This window comes from Melospiza melodia, chromosome 5 (assembly GCF_035770615.1).
Source record: "Melospiza melodia melodia isolate bMelMel2 chromosome 5, bMelMel2.pri, whole genome shotgun sequence".
NCBI lineage: Eukaryota > Metazoa > Chordata > Aves > Passeriformes > Passerellidae > Melospiza > Melospiza melodia.
In genome coordinates, this window is record NC_086198.1 from 93,516,417 (window position 1) to 93,528,615 (window position 12,199).

Here is a 12,199-nt window from a genome sequence, read left to right on the forward strand (position 1 = left end):
TGGAAAAAAAAGATAAAAATTACCACTCCTCCTCTAACAAATGGCTTTGATTAACAGGTAATTAATGCTGCACTGACATTGGCTGCCAGACCCCAGAGCAAAGTAGCCCAGGACAACATGGACGTGTTCAAGGACCAGTGGGAGAAACAGGTGCGAGTTCTCACTGAGGCCGTCGACGACATCACTTCAGTGGATGATTTCCTCTCTGTTTCAGGTACTTTTCCAAAAATACACTGCTAAATGGAAGCATTGGGTCAGAGCAGATAAAAGCTGTAATTACTAAAGCATCATTAGTCCATTAGTCTATGTGCATTGGAATGCTGAACTTCTGTACTCGGTAGGACCAACCACGCCGTGTTAATTAATCCCTGGTAGCAATCCTTCTTCACCCCCCAGAAACTTGCACCTATTTGTGTTTCTATTCCTAGAGAATATTTGTTCCAAATCAGGCACAAGGCAGGGTTTTGCCCACCTTCTAAAAATGTGTTCCAGACCTGTTACAGGCTGAGAGTATTTGTAGAAATTGTTGGAATCCTTGTGGAGTTGTGTGAAAGGAGAACTTTACAGAATCACAGGATGGTCTGGGCGGGGAGGGTAAAGAAGGGATGGAGAAGAGAAGAATACTGACCCGGGGTCACAGTCGTTCCTCCATCCTCCTGGTAAAGTGCTCCAGCTTGTGGCAGAGTGGGTTGTTATAATGTGATCATACCCAGTGAATGCTGTAGTGGCAAAGTGGTGCATGGTTTGGGTTAATTTCTGCTGCAGAAAACTCATTTTCCTATTTTGCTTAGAAGTGTGAATTTCAGTGTTGTGAGTAAGGACATAGAGTGTGCCAAGAGGGCTTTGCTTACTCAAATGTCTCAGAAGAGCCAAACTTCATGAGACAGTCTGGCCAAAATGTTATTTTCCTTGGTATTTCTTAAATTTTCTAAAAGACGTTTATGAGGAAAAAATATTGAAAGAAAAACAATATTTATAATTTAAAATAATCCTTTCTTTTCTTGCCCTCTTTATCTTGTTTGGTTGTATCCTGTTACCCTTATTAACAGAGAAATTATTTGGTTTAGTTAATTACACTCCTCTGTTCAACAGCCCTGCAAGTGTTTCCTGCAAGGCATTGCAAGAAAATGAAAATGAGCTCTCAGAACAGTAGGGCACTTCAGAATATGGGAGCACATTGATTTTTATTTGAGATTTGAAGCTGACAAACTCTGTCTGGCAGAACTAGTTCTGAGAGAAAAGGATGACCAGGCTGTAAACTGCAGATCCAGCCCATGTGCCAGAGTTGGAAATTTGACTCAAATGTCCATTTTCTTCTTTGTTTGTGGACTTTGCTTATTCCAAGTGCTTGTATCCATAAACTAGAAGTAATTTGGATGGATGATGGGGTTTTTCTTTTCTTTTTCTCAAATCTTAATTCCTTCAAACAGAGTTTTGCCTTAGATCCAAACTTTCCAAGGCAGCTGAGAATTATTATTTCTGTAAAGTGCAGATTCCTTTTTCCTAATTCTCTGCACAGACATCTCTGTTAAACATGAGGAAATAGAAATCCTGTTGCTCTTGCTGTAAAGCTTGGAAGCCTCAGCTTACACAGAGTATTTTTTATTTCTGGATGTTAAACCAGTGAAGCATTCAAAATGCCACTATCTGGTTAAATGTACCTCCTAAAATGGCACCTCTTCCTCTTCATATTGACCGTCACATTTGATGGTATATTTTAATAATCTGGAGGCTACCTGAAGAAAGCTGACCATAATTTCAAGAAGTTATTTCATATTCCAAATGCACTGTACTAATTCATATATTGCTTCTTGTTAGGCAAAATTTATTTGTGCCATGTTAAGAGCAAATTTGTGATGGTGAAATGGAAACAGCAAAGAAAAATTTTAACAAGGCACTGCTTCTTTATTCTGAGTAGGGAGTGTTTTAAACAAAGAATTTTGCCTTGCAAGTTATTCAAATTCACAGCTCAGGGGACTTTCAGTTTCCATCCAAAGTTGTTGCAGTGTAAAATGCGACATCATGTAAAACACTTCTGAAACCCTCAAATGATCCAACCTCAGAATTTATAACTGTGAAGATTAGTGAGTCATTCTTTCTAGTGGCAAAGGATAATTAACAAAAAACAGTTGGTGAACTGATTAATCCTGTTTTACTACTACTACAAAGAACAGCATTTCCTTTTTGTGTCAGATGTGTCTCTAGCAGAAAATCAAGTTGCTGTTTAGAGTCACTGAGTTTCTCAGATTGAGTTTGGTCAAATGTGAAATTCAGTCATTGTCTTAGTAAAATTATTTTTGACTCTACTGACTGCAGAGAATAATATCTGACCTAGTCAGAGTCTTCTTCGTGCTTTCATATAATTTGTATGTGAGAAAACTACATAAATTCTGATGCCGTAGCACATGAGAGGAGATGGCCTGATCCAGAGCCAGAAAAATAACAATGCATCTCCCAAGAATCCAATTAGGGTGCTTGGTATCACCTCCTCTGAGCAGTCACTGTTGTCATCTCTTGCTTCAGATTATGCAGTCCCATATAATTATAAGGGTGTGTTATTAGAAATTCCCAGTTTATTCTCTGGCATAGATGGAGTGAGGGAGGTGAACTGCTCATGCCCAGGTTTTGTGCTATCTACAAAGGATATTTTCTGTTGTCTTTTCAATGTGATTTTTTTTTCCTGACTTACTTAGGCAAAAATGAGCCAAATGTAATAAACATTTATGAGAGAGTGTAAATTCACCTTCAGAAAATTGCCCAAGTGCTTATTAGAGAATCTACAGAAGATTTGACTGCTTTCCCTTTTGCATTCATTTTAATCACAATTTCATTATGATAACATTCAGTGTGATGTTTGAAATTATTGTGAGTGGTTTTTAAGGAATTACAGGTTGGGACAAACACCCCAGTCCCTACTAAAGATAAATATCACATAGATTTTTACTGTTATGTGACAATATCACAGAAGAGCTTTTGTTTTACAGCCCGGATAAAGGTAGATACCCATTTTTTAATATACTGACATTTGCCCAAATGTGTAAGCTTTGCTGTGAGGAAGAGTGCAATTGAACCAGGTGTATTTTTAACCTGAATTGCAGAGAACCACATCCTGGAGGATGTGAACAAGTGTGTGATTGCCCTGCAAGAGGGGGACGTGGACACGCTGGACAGGACGGCGGGCGCCATCCGGGGCCGCGCAGCCAGAGTCATCCACATCATCAACGCCGAGATGGAGAACTACGAGACCGGCGTGTACACTGAGAAGGTGCTGGAAGCTACCAAACTGCTCTCTGAAACTGGTGAGTGTCTGTAAGAGCTGAAATGAGGGACAGGGGACTCCAGGGGCTCTCCAGAATGCAGTTTATTCCATCCAAGGTGTCACAGCAGTCCTGTGGGTGACAGAGCTGTGCCCACAGCTGTCAGCTCCAGCTGCAGGCAGCCCTGCAGACCCTGAGTTTAGGTTACATTGCATTATATACTTTTATTTTGGTTACAGTGCATTATAGACTTTTCTTTTGGTCACAATGCATTATAGACTTTTCTTTGCTGAGCATCTTCATACAGTAGAACCAATCTATGCCTTAACTTTTATCTCTAGCCTATCATAGCTACTGTAATTACCATATTCATGTCACTGTTCTCCAATCACTAAAAGTCAGTGCATTACAGTTTAAGCTAGAAGTTGTTTTCCAGTTTTCTTGCAGTGGAAAATTCTGAGACCTTTTTTCTACTTGCAACTTTGCTGCCTTGTTTGCCTGTGCTCTCTTTCTGCTTGGTACAAACATCTTCTTGTTTGGGGTGGGTTTATCCTTTGCTCTAAGCCATAAAAACCCCTTCTCACTAACACACCCTTTGCCTCCTTGGTTATCCAGTGAGACTGGCTCAGCAATTCTTTTCTTCTATATCAAAACTTGCTTCCATCTCCATTCCTTCATCAGATTCTACATTTAAAAATCTTTCTGCTAAGCACACATATCTGTGACACTTTTTTGTGAAACTTTCATCCTTCTCAACAAGTGTCACCCGATTTTTTTACATTTTTCTAAGCTTTCTAACGTTTACATTCTTGCAACAAACTTTCTCACACACTTTAAGTAAATAACTTATTGTTTTACATTCTTTTATGGAAGAAGAGAAATTTAATAGACTGTTAGTTTTTCCAGTGTCATTGGAGAGGTGGCACTTTCACCCTCCAATCCACTGTCACTTTTAAAAATCTATAAATGTTAGAGTCAAAAATCAAAAACTCTTTTTTTTACCTTGAGAAAGCTGCATGTTGATATTGTTTTATTTTGTGTCCTATAGTGACAGGGGAGTTTGGTGCAATGCTGAAAGAGTTATTGAAATACTCTTATTTAGTCATTTAAAACTTTCAGGTGGTTCTTTGAGATCTGTCCTTGAAAAGAAGATACAAACAAATAAATTCATGGCTGGGAGTGTGTTTTTTATTCTCCACTCAGTGCTGTTGCAGAAGTCACACTGACAGGAGCCATATAAGAGAAGAAATTCAGTAACACATCAAGACTAGGCCACTACATCAAAGTTTCTATGATTTGAATAAATAATACACAGCCTTTTCTTCTGAGCTGATTGATTATGCATTATACATCTGCAGAAAATCACTGCAAACATTACTCTTTGGTCTGTGCAGGTGAATGTACTTGCTGATGACTGGAGTGTTGCTAAACAAAACAACTTTTCATTGAAAAATACATATAAGCAACTGAAAATGCACCACCTGATTGAAAAAATATAAAATTCTGCTAGATTGAATAAAAATACATAGATTATATAAAAGTAGAAAAGTCTGCAAGATTGATAGAGCGAGAAGAAATATTCTTTTTTCTTTTTTCAATCTGATTTTGCCTTGCCAGAGCAGGGATTGGATTCGTCTCAGAGTGGGTGATTAGGTCTGTGCTGGTCATTTTAAAGCCCTTTATATCAGTGCTCTCAGTAATTCAGTGCAGGCAGGGCTGCTCTCATCTGAAGCAGCAGGTTTGGCTGGGTTGGGGTGAATCATGCTCCCGATTTCATTGACTTCACAGACTGGGTCTCCACGCACTGATCAGGTGCCCTGGTGGGATAAAGGGGCACAAATTGTGGGTGTCTGGAGGTGTCTGAGCTGGTCCTCCTCTGCCTCTTCGCACTTGGTCATCTGAGGTTGATTTTTTTTAGATTATTTTAGAAGGGACAAATGAAAATTACACCAGTTCAGGACACTTCAAATCTGACTTTTGAACCAAAAGCCCAAGAATTGCCCTCTGAGATGGAAAAGCAAAACTGTTCTAGCTCTGCAGTCTCTGTGTTCACTTTGAGAACAGGAATCAACAAAATAAGCTAAAAACTGATTTGGGGATGATTAAATATTACTCGTGGTATTGTAGCCCCCAGCTTAATGTCAGCCTGTTTTTACTACCCAACAAGAGATCAGTGGAATAAGTACTGTAAATTTAGCTCCTTTTTAAAAGTTTCTGAGCTGGTTTTATGAATTCACAGAAGGAAAATAATCTTGCCAGTTTGACATGGTAAAATATTTTGTTGCACTCTTCTGTTAAAGCTGTTTTTTGGTTGAAGAGGAGCTATGAAGAATTCTTCCTACCATTAAGATTTCTATTTTAAACAAAACAAAATGTATGTCTGAGCTTTATATTTAGCTAAACTTTATGACCAAACATTCTGTAAATTTTATCATTAATTGTTTTTCACAGACAGGTATAAAGTGCCATTATATAGATCAATAATATGCACAGAAAATACTTATGTTCCATATTTAATTCACTTTTTGATATAATTTGAATTATAACTAAGTGCTATAAACTCTGGACTGAGTGCATCTTGACAACATCAATGTGTTAATGTTGGTCTTCAATAATTGTTAACAAGTCCCTCTTCCTCCAAGTCAAAGATTTTACTTATTTTTTATTTTATAAAGTGCAAATAAACTTGTGAGTATTAAAAAAAAATTAAAATATTATGTTTACAATATTAAGAGCTTTGCATCATGAACAAATTGTGTAGCAGTAGTTCAGGGGACATAATGGGCTCAAATTCAATGAAGCTGATGAAGCTTAAACAATTTCTGCCAGTTGTGAATGTGGATCATTAATATTAGAGCACACTTTCTATCTGCAGCTTTTCAGGCCATTTACAAAGGCATTGATTATGATTTCTGTATGATTAAAAGTAGAATTAACTGACTCATTTCATCGCCTTAGAATAAAGTGGTTAAAATGGAATTTAGTCCCCCTGAGCCATTCTGGAATCCCCATCCTTGGAAGTGTTCAGAACCCCATGGCTGTGGCACTTGGGGACAGGTACAGGGAGCACATGGGTTGGACTCCATGGTCTGAGAGGGATTTTCCAATCTCAGTGATTCCCTGATCTGGGTATTTATGGATCCATGCATTTATTTCAATATTCTTTCAGTTCCTCACCTCGAGTTCCTGCCCAGATTTAATCGAACGCTCAGGAATGATGGCAGGGATTTATCAGATTTACCAGGATCCCCCGAGGCAGGGAAGAATGATGCACAAAACTCCATGATATCAGAAGGCTAATTAATTACTTTATTATACTAAATTATAATATACTACAAATAATACTAAAAGAAAACTCGTGACTGCCTCCCAACAGTCAGGACACAGCTTGGACTTGACTGGCTAATTAACATAAACAATTCCACCAGAATCCAATCAAGCAACCCTTGGGTGAACAATCTCCAGAACACATTCCACATGAGCACAAGCACAGGAGCAGCAAATGAGATAAGAATTGTTTTGATCATTCTTTTCTCTGCTTCTCTCACAGCTTCTCTCTGTTCAGAGGGCATGTGAATACCACAGTGATTGATTTGGATTGGTTTGGATTCAGGTTCCACCCACACATGTGCACATCAAAATCTTTATGAGAAGCACAATCATGGACATCTCACTGTTTTCATCTTTATTCCTTCTTTCTTTTTGTTTGTTTGGTTTTTCTTTTTTTAGCTGACCTTAATTTAATTTTAATTTAGGTGCCTTTGGAAGCTGGGAAAAATTTAGTTAAATGATGATGGAAAAGAAATAAGAAGATTACCTTTTTCTAAAAAATTATTATTTGCTTTTAATTGTCCACTCAGAAAAGGAAAACCTCTGTTAAACCTGTTCTTCCACAGATTTCTGTGAGTATTGGGTTGGATCCACAGTGGAGAAATATGGATGCAGTGTTTTGGAAAGACAAGCACGTTGCTAATGGTTTAGTTTGGTTTGGTTTGGTTTTATTTAGGGGGGAGAAAATTAATCTCTCATGACAATGATGTTGATAGTTTCTGAGAAATGGAAACTGCAAACATTGCTTCAATAGCCAGTCTCACCTCCAAGGTTTATTAGTTTGTTGTTTTAATTTACAGCCATTGGAATATATAGGGTGGAGTTTTTAGTGTTTCAGTGCTTTGCTGCCTGTGCCTCTCTAACAAAATGCCTTTAAAGCCAAGTACTTGATAGAGGCTGTGTTCTTTTCTCTGGCAGCAGTTTTAGGGAGTGACAGACTGGTTAAAGTCCTTTTAAAATAGAGGTCTTTTATTTTCCTTTACAAACCATAACAAAAACTTAGGTTTTGCTTGCTGATTTTCTTAAAAATCCACAATGAAACCTATAAAACCACAGAGCTGATGGGGCTTGCTGGGAACAAACACCAAACTCATAGATTTGAGTTGATGTTACTCATGCAGGTGTAAACCAGAACTTCAAGGTTGACTTTGTTTTTGTTGATTGGTTGGCTTTGCAATGGCTTTTAGTTGTTTCTTTGTGGGTTTTTGGTTTGTTGTTTTTTGGTTTTTTGTTTTTTTTTTTTTTGTTTGGTTGAGTTATTTTAGGGTGCCTCTGTTAAGTGTTATATTCCTATTCAGATTTGTGGAAAGCTGTGAAATCATCCTGTTACAAGTTGTCCATGGAGGGGAAAAAGGAGAGAAGGGTGGAAGGGAAAAGAGAAGAAAGAAAAAGTTAAACACAAGGATAAAGGCAAAAAGAAAGGGAAGGAAGTAAGGGGAAACAGAGCAGAATTACAATTATATAATTCTGCTCAGAATTAGTTTGAATAGTGAGGTTCCTCATCAAGCTCAGTACCCAAAGTGACCAAGGCCAGCTGAGACTTTCCCATTGCCTTCAGCAAGGAGGAGACTGAAGTGTACTCAGAAGTTACTTCAAAATCTGTAAAAACTGAAGGCAAGAAGCCTGTGCTTCTAAACAAATACAAAGAATTGAAATCAAGGAACAGGCAATGAGGCCAGATCCTATTTTCCAAGATTTTTCAGGGTCAGGAAGGAGAAAAAGCCGTGACATTATTTAAAGGCCAAGAGCTGGATTTAAGCTGGGAAAAATGGATTAGAAATTGCAGGGTTGTGATGAAAGTAAGTGAACGGGAAATGAAAGGGATAAGAGCAGAACAAGTAAGACCAGAATTGCCTGGGAAAGGCAGTGAAAACTTCCCAACAAATTTTTTTGTTGTTGTTTTGCTCCAGTTTGCACTGGGCTGTCTGGAAACCATCCTGGAAGAGCAAGTACCATACTACTTGGGTTACTCCTGTGAAGGACACTGGAAATTTGAAATCTTCTGATTCACACCAGAAATTGGAGTTTCAGCTATTTAGCATGTTTTAAAAATATCCCAGTAACTTTGTAACTCACTGGTTTTAAGTAGGTCACTCCGACTTCTGTTTTGACACAATTTTGTTTTATTTTGTCTTTATCAGAATGGGTTGAAGTTGAAAATCAGCACTACTGGCAATTCAGCAATAAGCCTTGTGAGAGTTTTATCAGTGTGAGTAGGGCAAACTTCAAAGATATTTATCACTAGCAAAAGGCAGCTCAGTGATGTTATCAAACCTAATACTAAAATGTGGAAAAGATGGATTTTTCAGCAGTGATATGAAGGGAAACAAAATGTAGGAGCAAGAAGATGAATTTAAGCATAGCTGTAATCAAAAAAAAATCCCATATTGAATCTGAGGGAGAGCTAAAAGATGTGAAATGGAGCCTATTTAAAAAATAAATGATGCTAAATTCATGTTTTATGGGAGTTCAGGTAGTTATAGTAAAACTTATGGGTACCATCATCCTGAGTACATGAAATCATTTATCCAGGAGTTCTGATCAAATTATGACTTTTATTCTGCAAAGTACTGTAGCATTTTCTTTAAAGTTTTGCTAAACTGAAATGCAAAGGTCAAGGTGCCACCAACAAAAGAAAAATATAATGCATTATTAAAGAAAAGATATTTTACAAAAGGACCAGAGAACATCCCAGATTGTTGGTTTGATCCAAAGAATTTTTAACTAGAGAAACTCTGATCAATATACAGAGGCATGCACTAAGAAATCATATAAAATGCATTATAAAGCAATTAAATGAGACATTAGAGATGAATAAATCACCATGTAGCTCAAAGCTGAAATGCTAGTTCTTTTTCTCTCCGCTTTTAAAAATGGAATAGAGTGCTAAAGGAGAATATAACATAATTGATGTAGATTTTCAAAGGCTTTCCCTTACATGCTGCACCCACAGGTGTTTGGCAACCAGGTAACCATGGGGTGAGTGTTAAAGCCTTTGATGGATTAAGAGCTGGTGACAAGGCAGAGCACAAGTGATCATTTCTCAGCAAGCAGAAAGGGAAATCTTGTGTCACTTCAGGGCCAGCACCGTGGTTGTTGTACATTCATTACCAGGGGAATAGGCAGCAGCAAAATTTTCTAAAAGGAAAATGCTGGTTGGGATGGTTGGGAGAAAAAGACAAGACTAAAATATATTTTTATTTAATTTCTCTAAAATATATTTTTATTTAATTTCTTCTTTATTTAAATTTAAATTTTTATTTAATTTATTTAAATAAATAAATATTATTTATTTAATTTCTCTAAATTAATTAATATAAATTAATTTAATTTAATTTTAATTTAATTTTAAATTTAATTAAAATGGAACACTTACATCTATATTATCTGCATGGACAGAAAGGTTCTGAGCTAATTCATTGTCTCAGAAAAACAGTGGCATTGTAATGGGCAGCTGAGAAATCATATTTCTTTCCATGCTCAACAGCCTCACATCAGTGCTGAAGATGTTGGGCTGTGCTTACAGGAGGATATTCCCTGAAAACCCCAAGGAGATATTTCCACTTTGTTCTCCAAAACCTAAAGGTCATCCAGAAATGGAAGGTCAATATAAGGATTACATAATCAAAGAAAATTCAAGATTTAGCTGTGAATCAACTCAATGAGAGTTTAAAAAACACAGGGTTATCTATTTTGGATGTGCCAGACACTTTCTATGATGACCAGTGGGTTAATATAATAGAAATGCCCATTTTCATAAACCAGTATTATTTAGTCACTCTTCAAATCTGTTCTCAAAAACATTTCGTGCTCTTAAAAGCCATTTTTTAAAATAAGGAGGGTGGTGGTAGAAGTAGGAAGAAATTTACCAGGTCTACAAAATATAGGCAGAGAAATGGAGTCAATATCGTTCCACGAACCCCAACAGAATGTTTTGTGAATACAAGTGTGAACTGTACAATAATGTTTTAAAATAAAAGCACTGGTATTCCTTGCATCCCCTTGCCTACACACACCTACATATTCATACACAAATTTCTAGCTGAGCCAGGAAGGGTGGTTTGCTTTTTACATAATCTACTTGGTGTCCAACAGCACGAAACTGCTTTCTTGAGGGAATTTTCTGAAGAGCTTGCTTTCATTTGAAATATTACCTTGAAGGGTTCTGTTTGGCAGGAATAATATTTTGGAGGTGGTCACTGTGTGTAGTCGTGCACAGGGAGAGGGGAGAGTGAGACTGAAACTGGTGAGACACAAATGACATTTGTTACCCTCCTTTGTCCACTTTGGGATGGACCTGTCCTTAATTAGTGGTGGCCAGGATGCAAACAGCACTTACCTGGCCCCTGCCCTGGCATTTATCTTTCTGTCAATGCAGTTCAGTCAGAACAAAGTTTGAAGATGAGTTTTCCCCTTTAGTTTGTGTCCCCCTGTCTCCCAACACATGGTAACAGAGCTCCAGACGTGCCATTGATTTCTGTAATGTCCATCTCACCTGGGCCGCACATGGGAAAATCCATTTCTTCCATTCCCACATGAATCCGCTGGGTTGCAAAAACCCACAGATAAAGTTGGAGCTTTCTGGGAAGTGCCAGAAGACTTAGGTGGGCCAGAGGGTCAGGACTTGGCCATACATTCAAGGAAGCCTGAGAATTTTGTTTTTATTGGCTGTGGCTAGATCATTGTTTGGCAGTGAAGGCTGATTCTTCCTGAAAGTCTTGTGTTCACTGCAAACTGCTATAGATGTGGATATTCATTATTTTACAGCTGGCTTTTAACCATTTCACCAGAGTGAGACACAGGGTTTGTTACCCAAAACAGAGCTGGGGAAGGGTCTGGAGCACCAGGAAGGGCTGAGGGAGCTGGGAAGGGGCTCAGCCTGGAGCAAAGGGGGATCAGGGGGGCCCTTGTGGCTCTGAGGGGACAGCCGGGGGGTCGGGCTCTGCTCCCAGGGAACAGGGACAGGAGGAGAGGGAACGGCCTCAGGCTGGGCCAGGGGAGCTTTAGATTGGATATTGGGAAAATTCCATCATGGAAAGGGTTATCAAACCCTGGCACAGCTGCCCAGGGCAGTGTTGGAGTCCCCATCCCTGGAGGGATTTAGAAGCCACGTGGATGGGGCACCTGGGGACATGGGCAGTGGTGGCCTTGGCAGGGCTGGGTTAAGGGTTGGACTCCATGAGCTGAGGGATCTTTTCCAACCCAAACGTTTCTGATGATGATATGTTATGTAATGTTTCAGTAGACTTTTATAAAGCTTTTTCTTTTCAATTAGCAATATAATAGTCATGACTGAAATGTGAGTTATATGAGATCAGGACTTAAAAACATTCTGTGAAGTATTTAGAATCTTCTGATAAGGAATGTGCAGTTCTTTTAGAAACAGACTTTGACAAACACTTTGAGCTAAATAAGGTATCATATTTCATTCCTTATTCATCTGTCAAATGGAACAGAGAAACTGTGCTGTCTTTGACAGAGGATGTCAGATATCCCTTAGGAATGATCTTTAAAATACCTAGTTTAAATACTTGAAGTTCCCAGTAGACTGAATTCTTTCTTCAGTTAAGTAAATTAAAAAATTAAAACAAAACAAAAAGAAAATAAGAAAC

The 12,199-nt window shown here is 38.2% G+C and overlaps 1 protein-coding gene across 4 annotated transcripts in view; it reads left to right on the plus strand.

Moving 5' to 3' along the window:
- Positions 1–12,199, plus strand: part of CTNNA2 (catenin alpha 2) — a 481,291-nt gene that overhangs the window by 417,166 nt on the left and 51,926 nt on the right. For all 4 annotated transcript variants that reach the window (XM_063157887.1, XM_063157886.1, XM_063157888.1 and 1 more), the window contains 2 exons: positions 58–214; positions 3,099–3,299. In XM_063157887.1, coding sequence (XP_063013957.1) covers positions 58–214; positions 3,099–3,299 — 358 coding nt within the window. The remainder of the gene's footprint in view (positions 1–57; positions 215–3,098; positions 3,300–12,199) is intronic.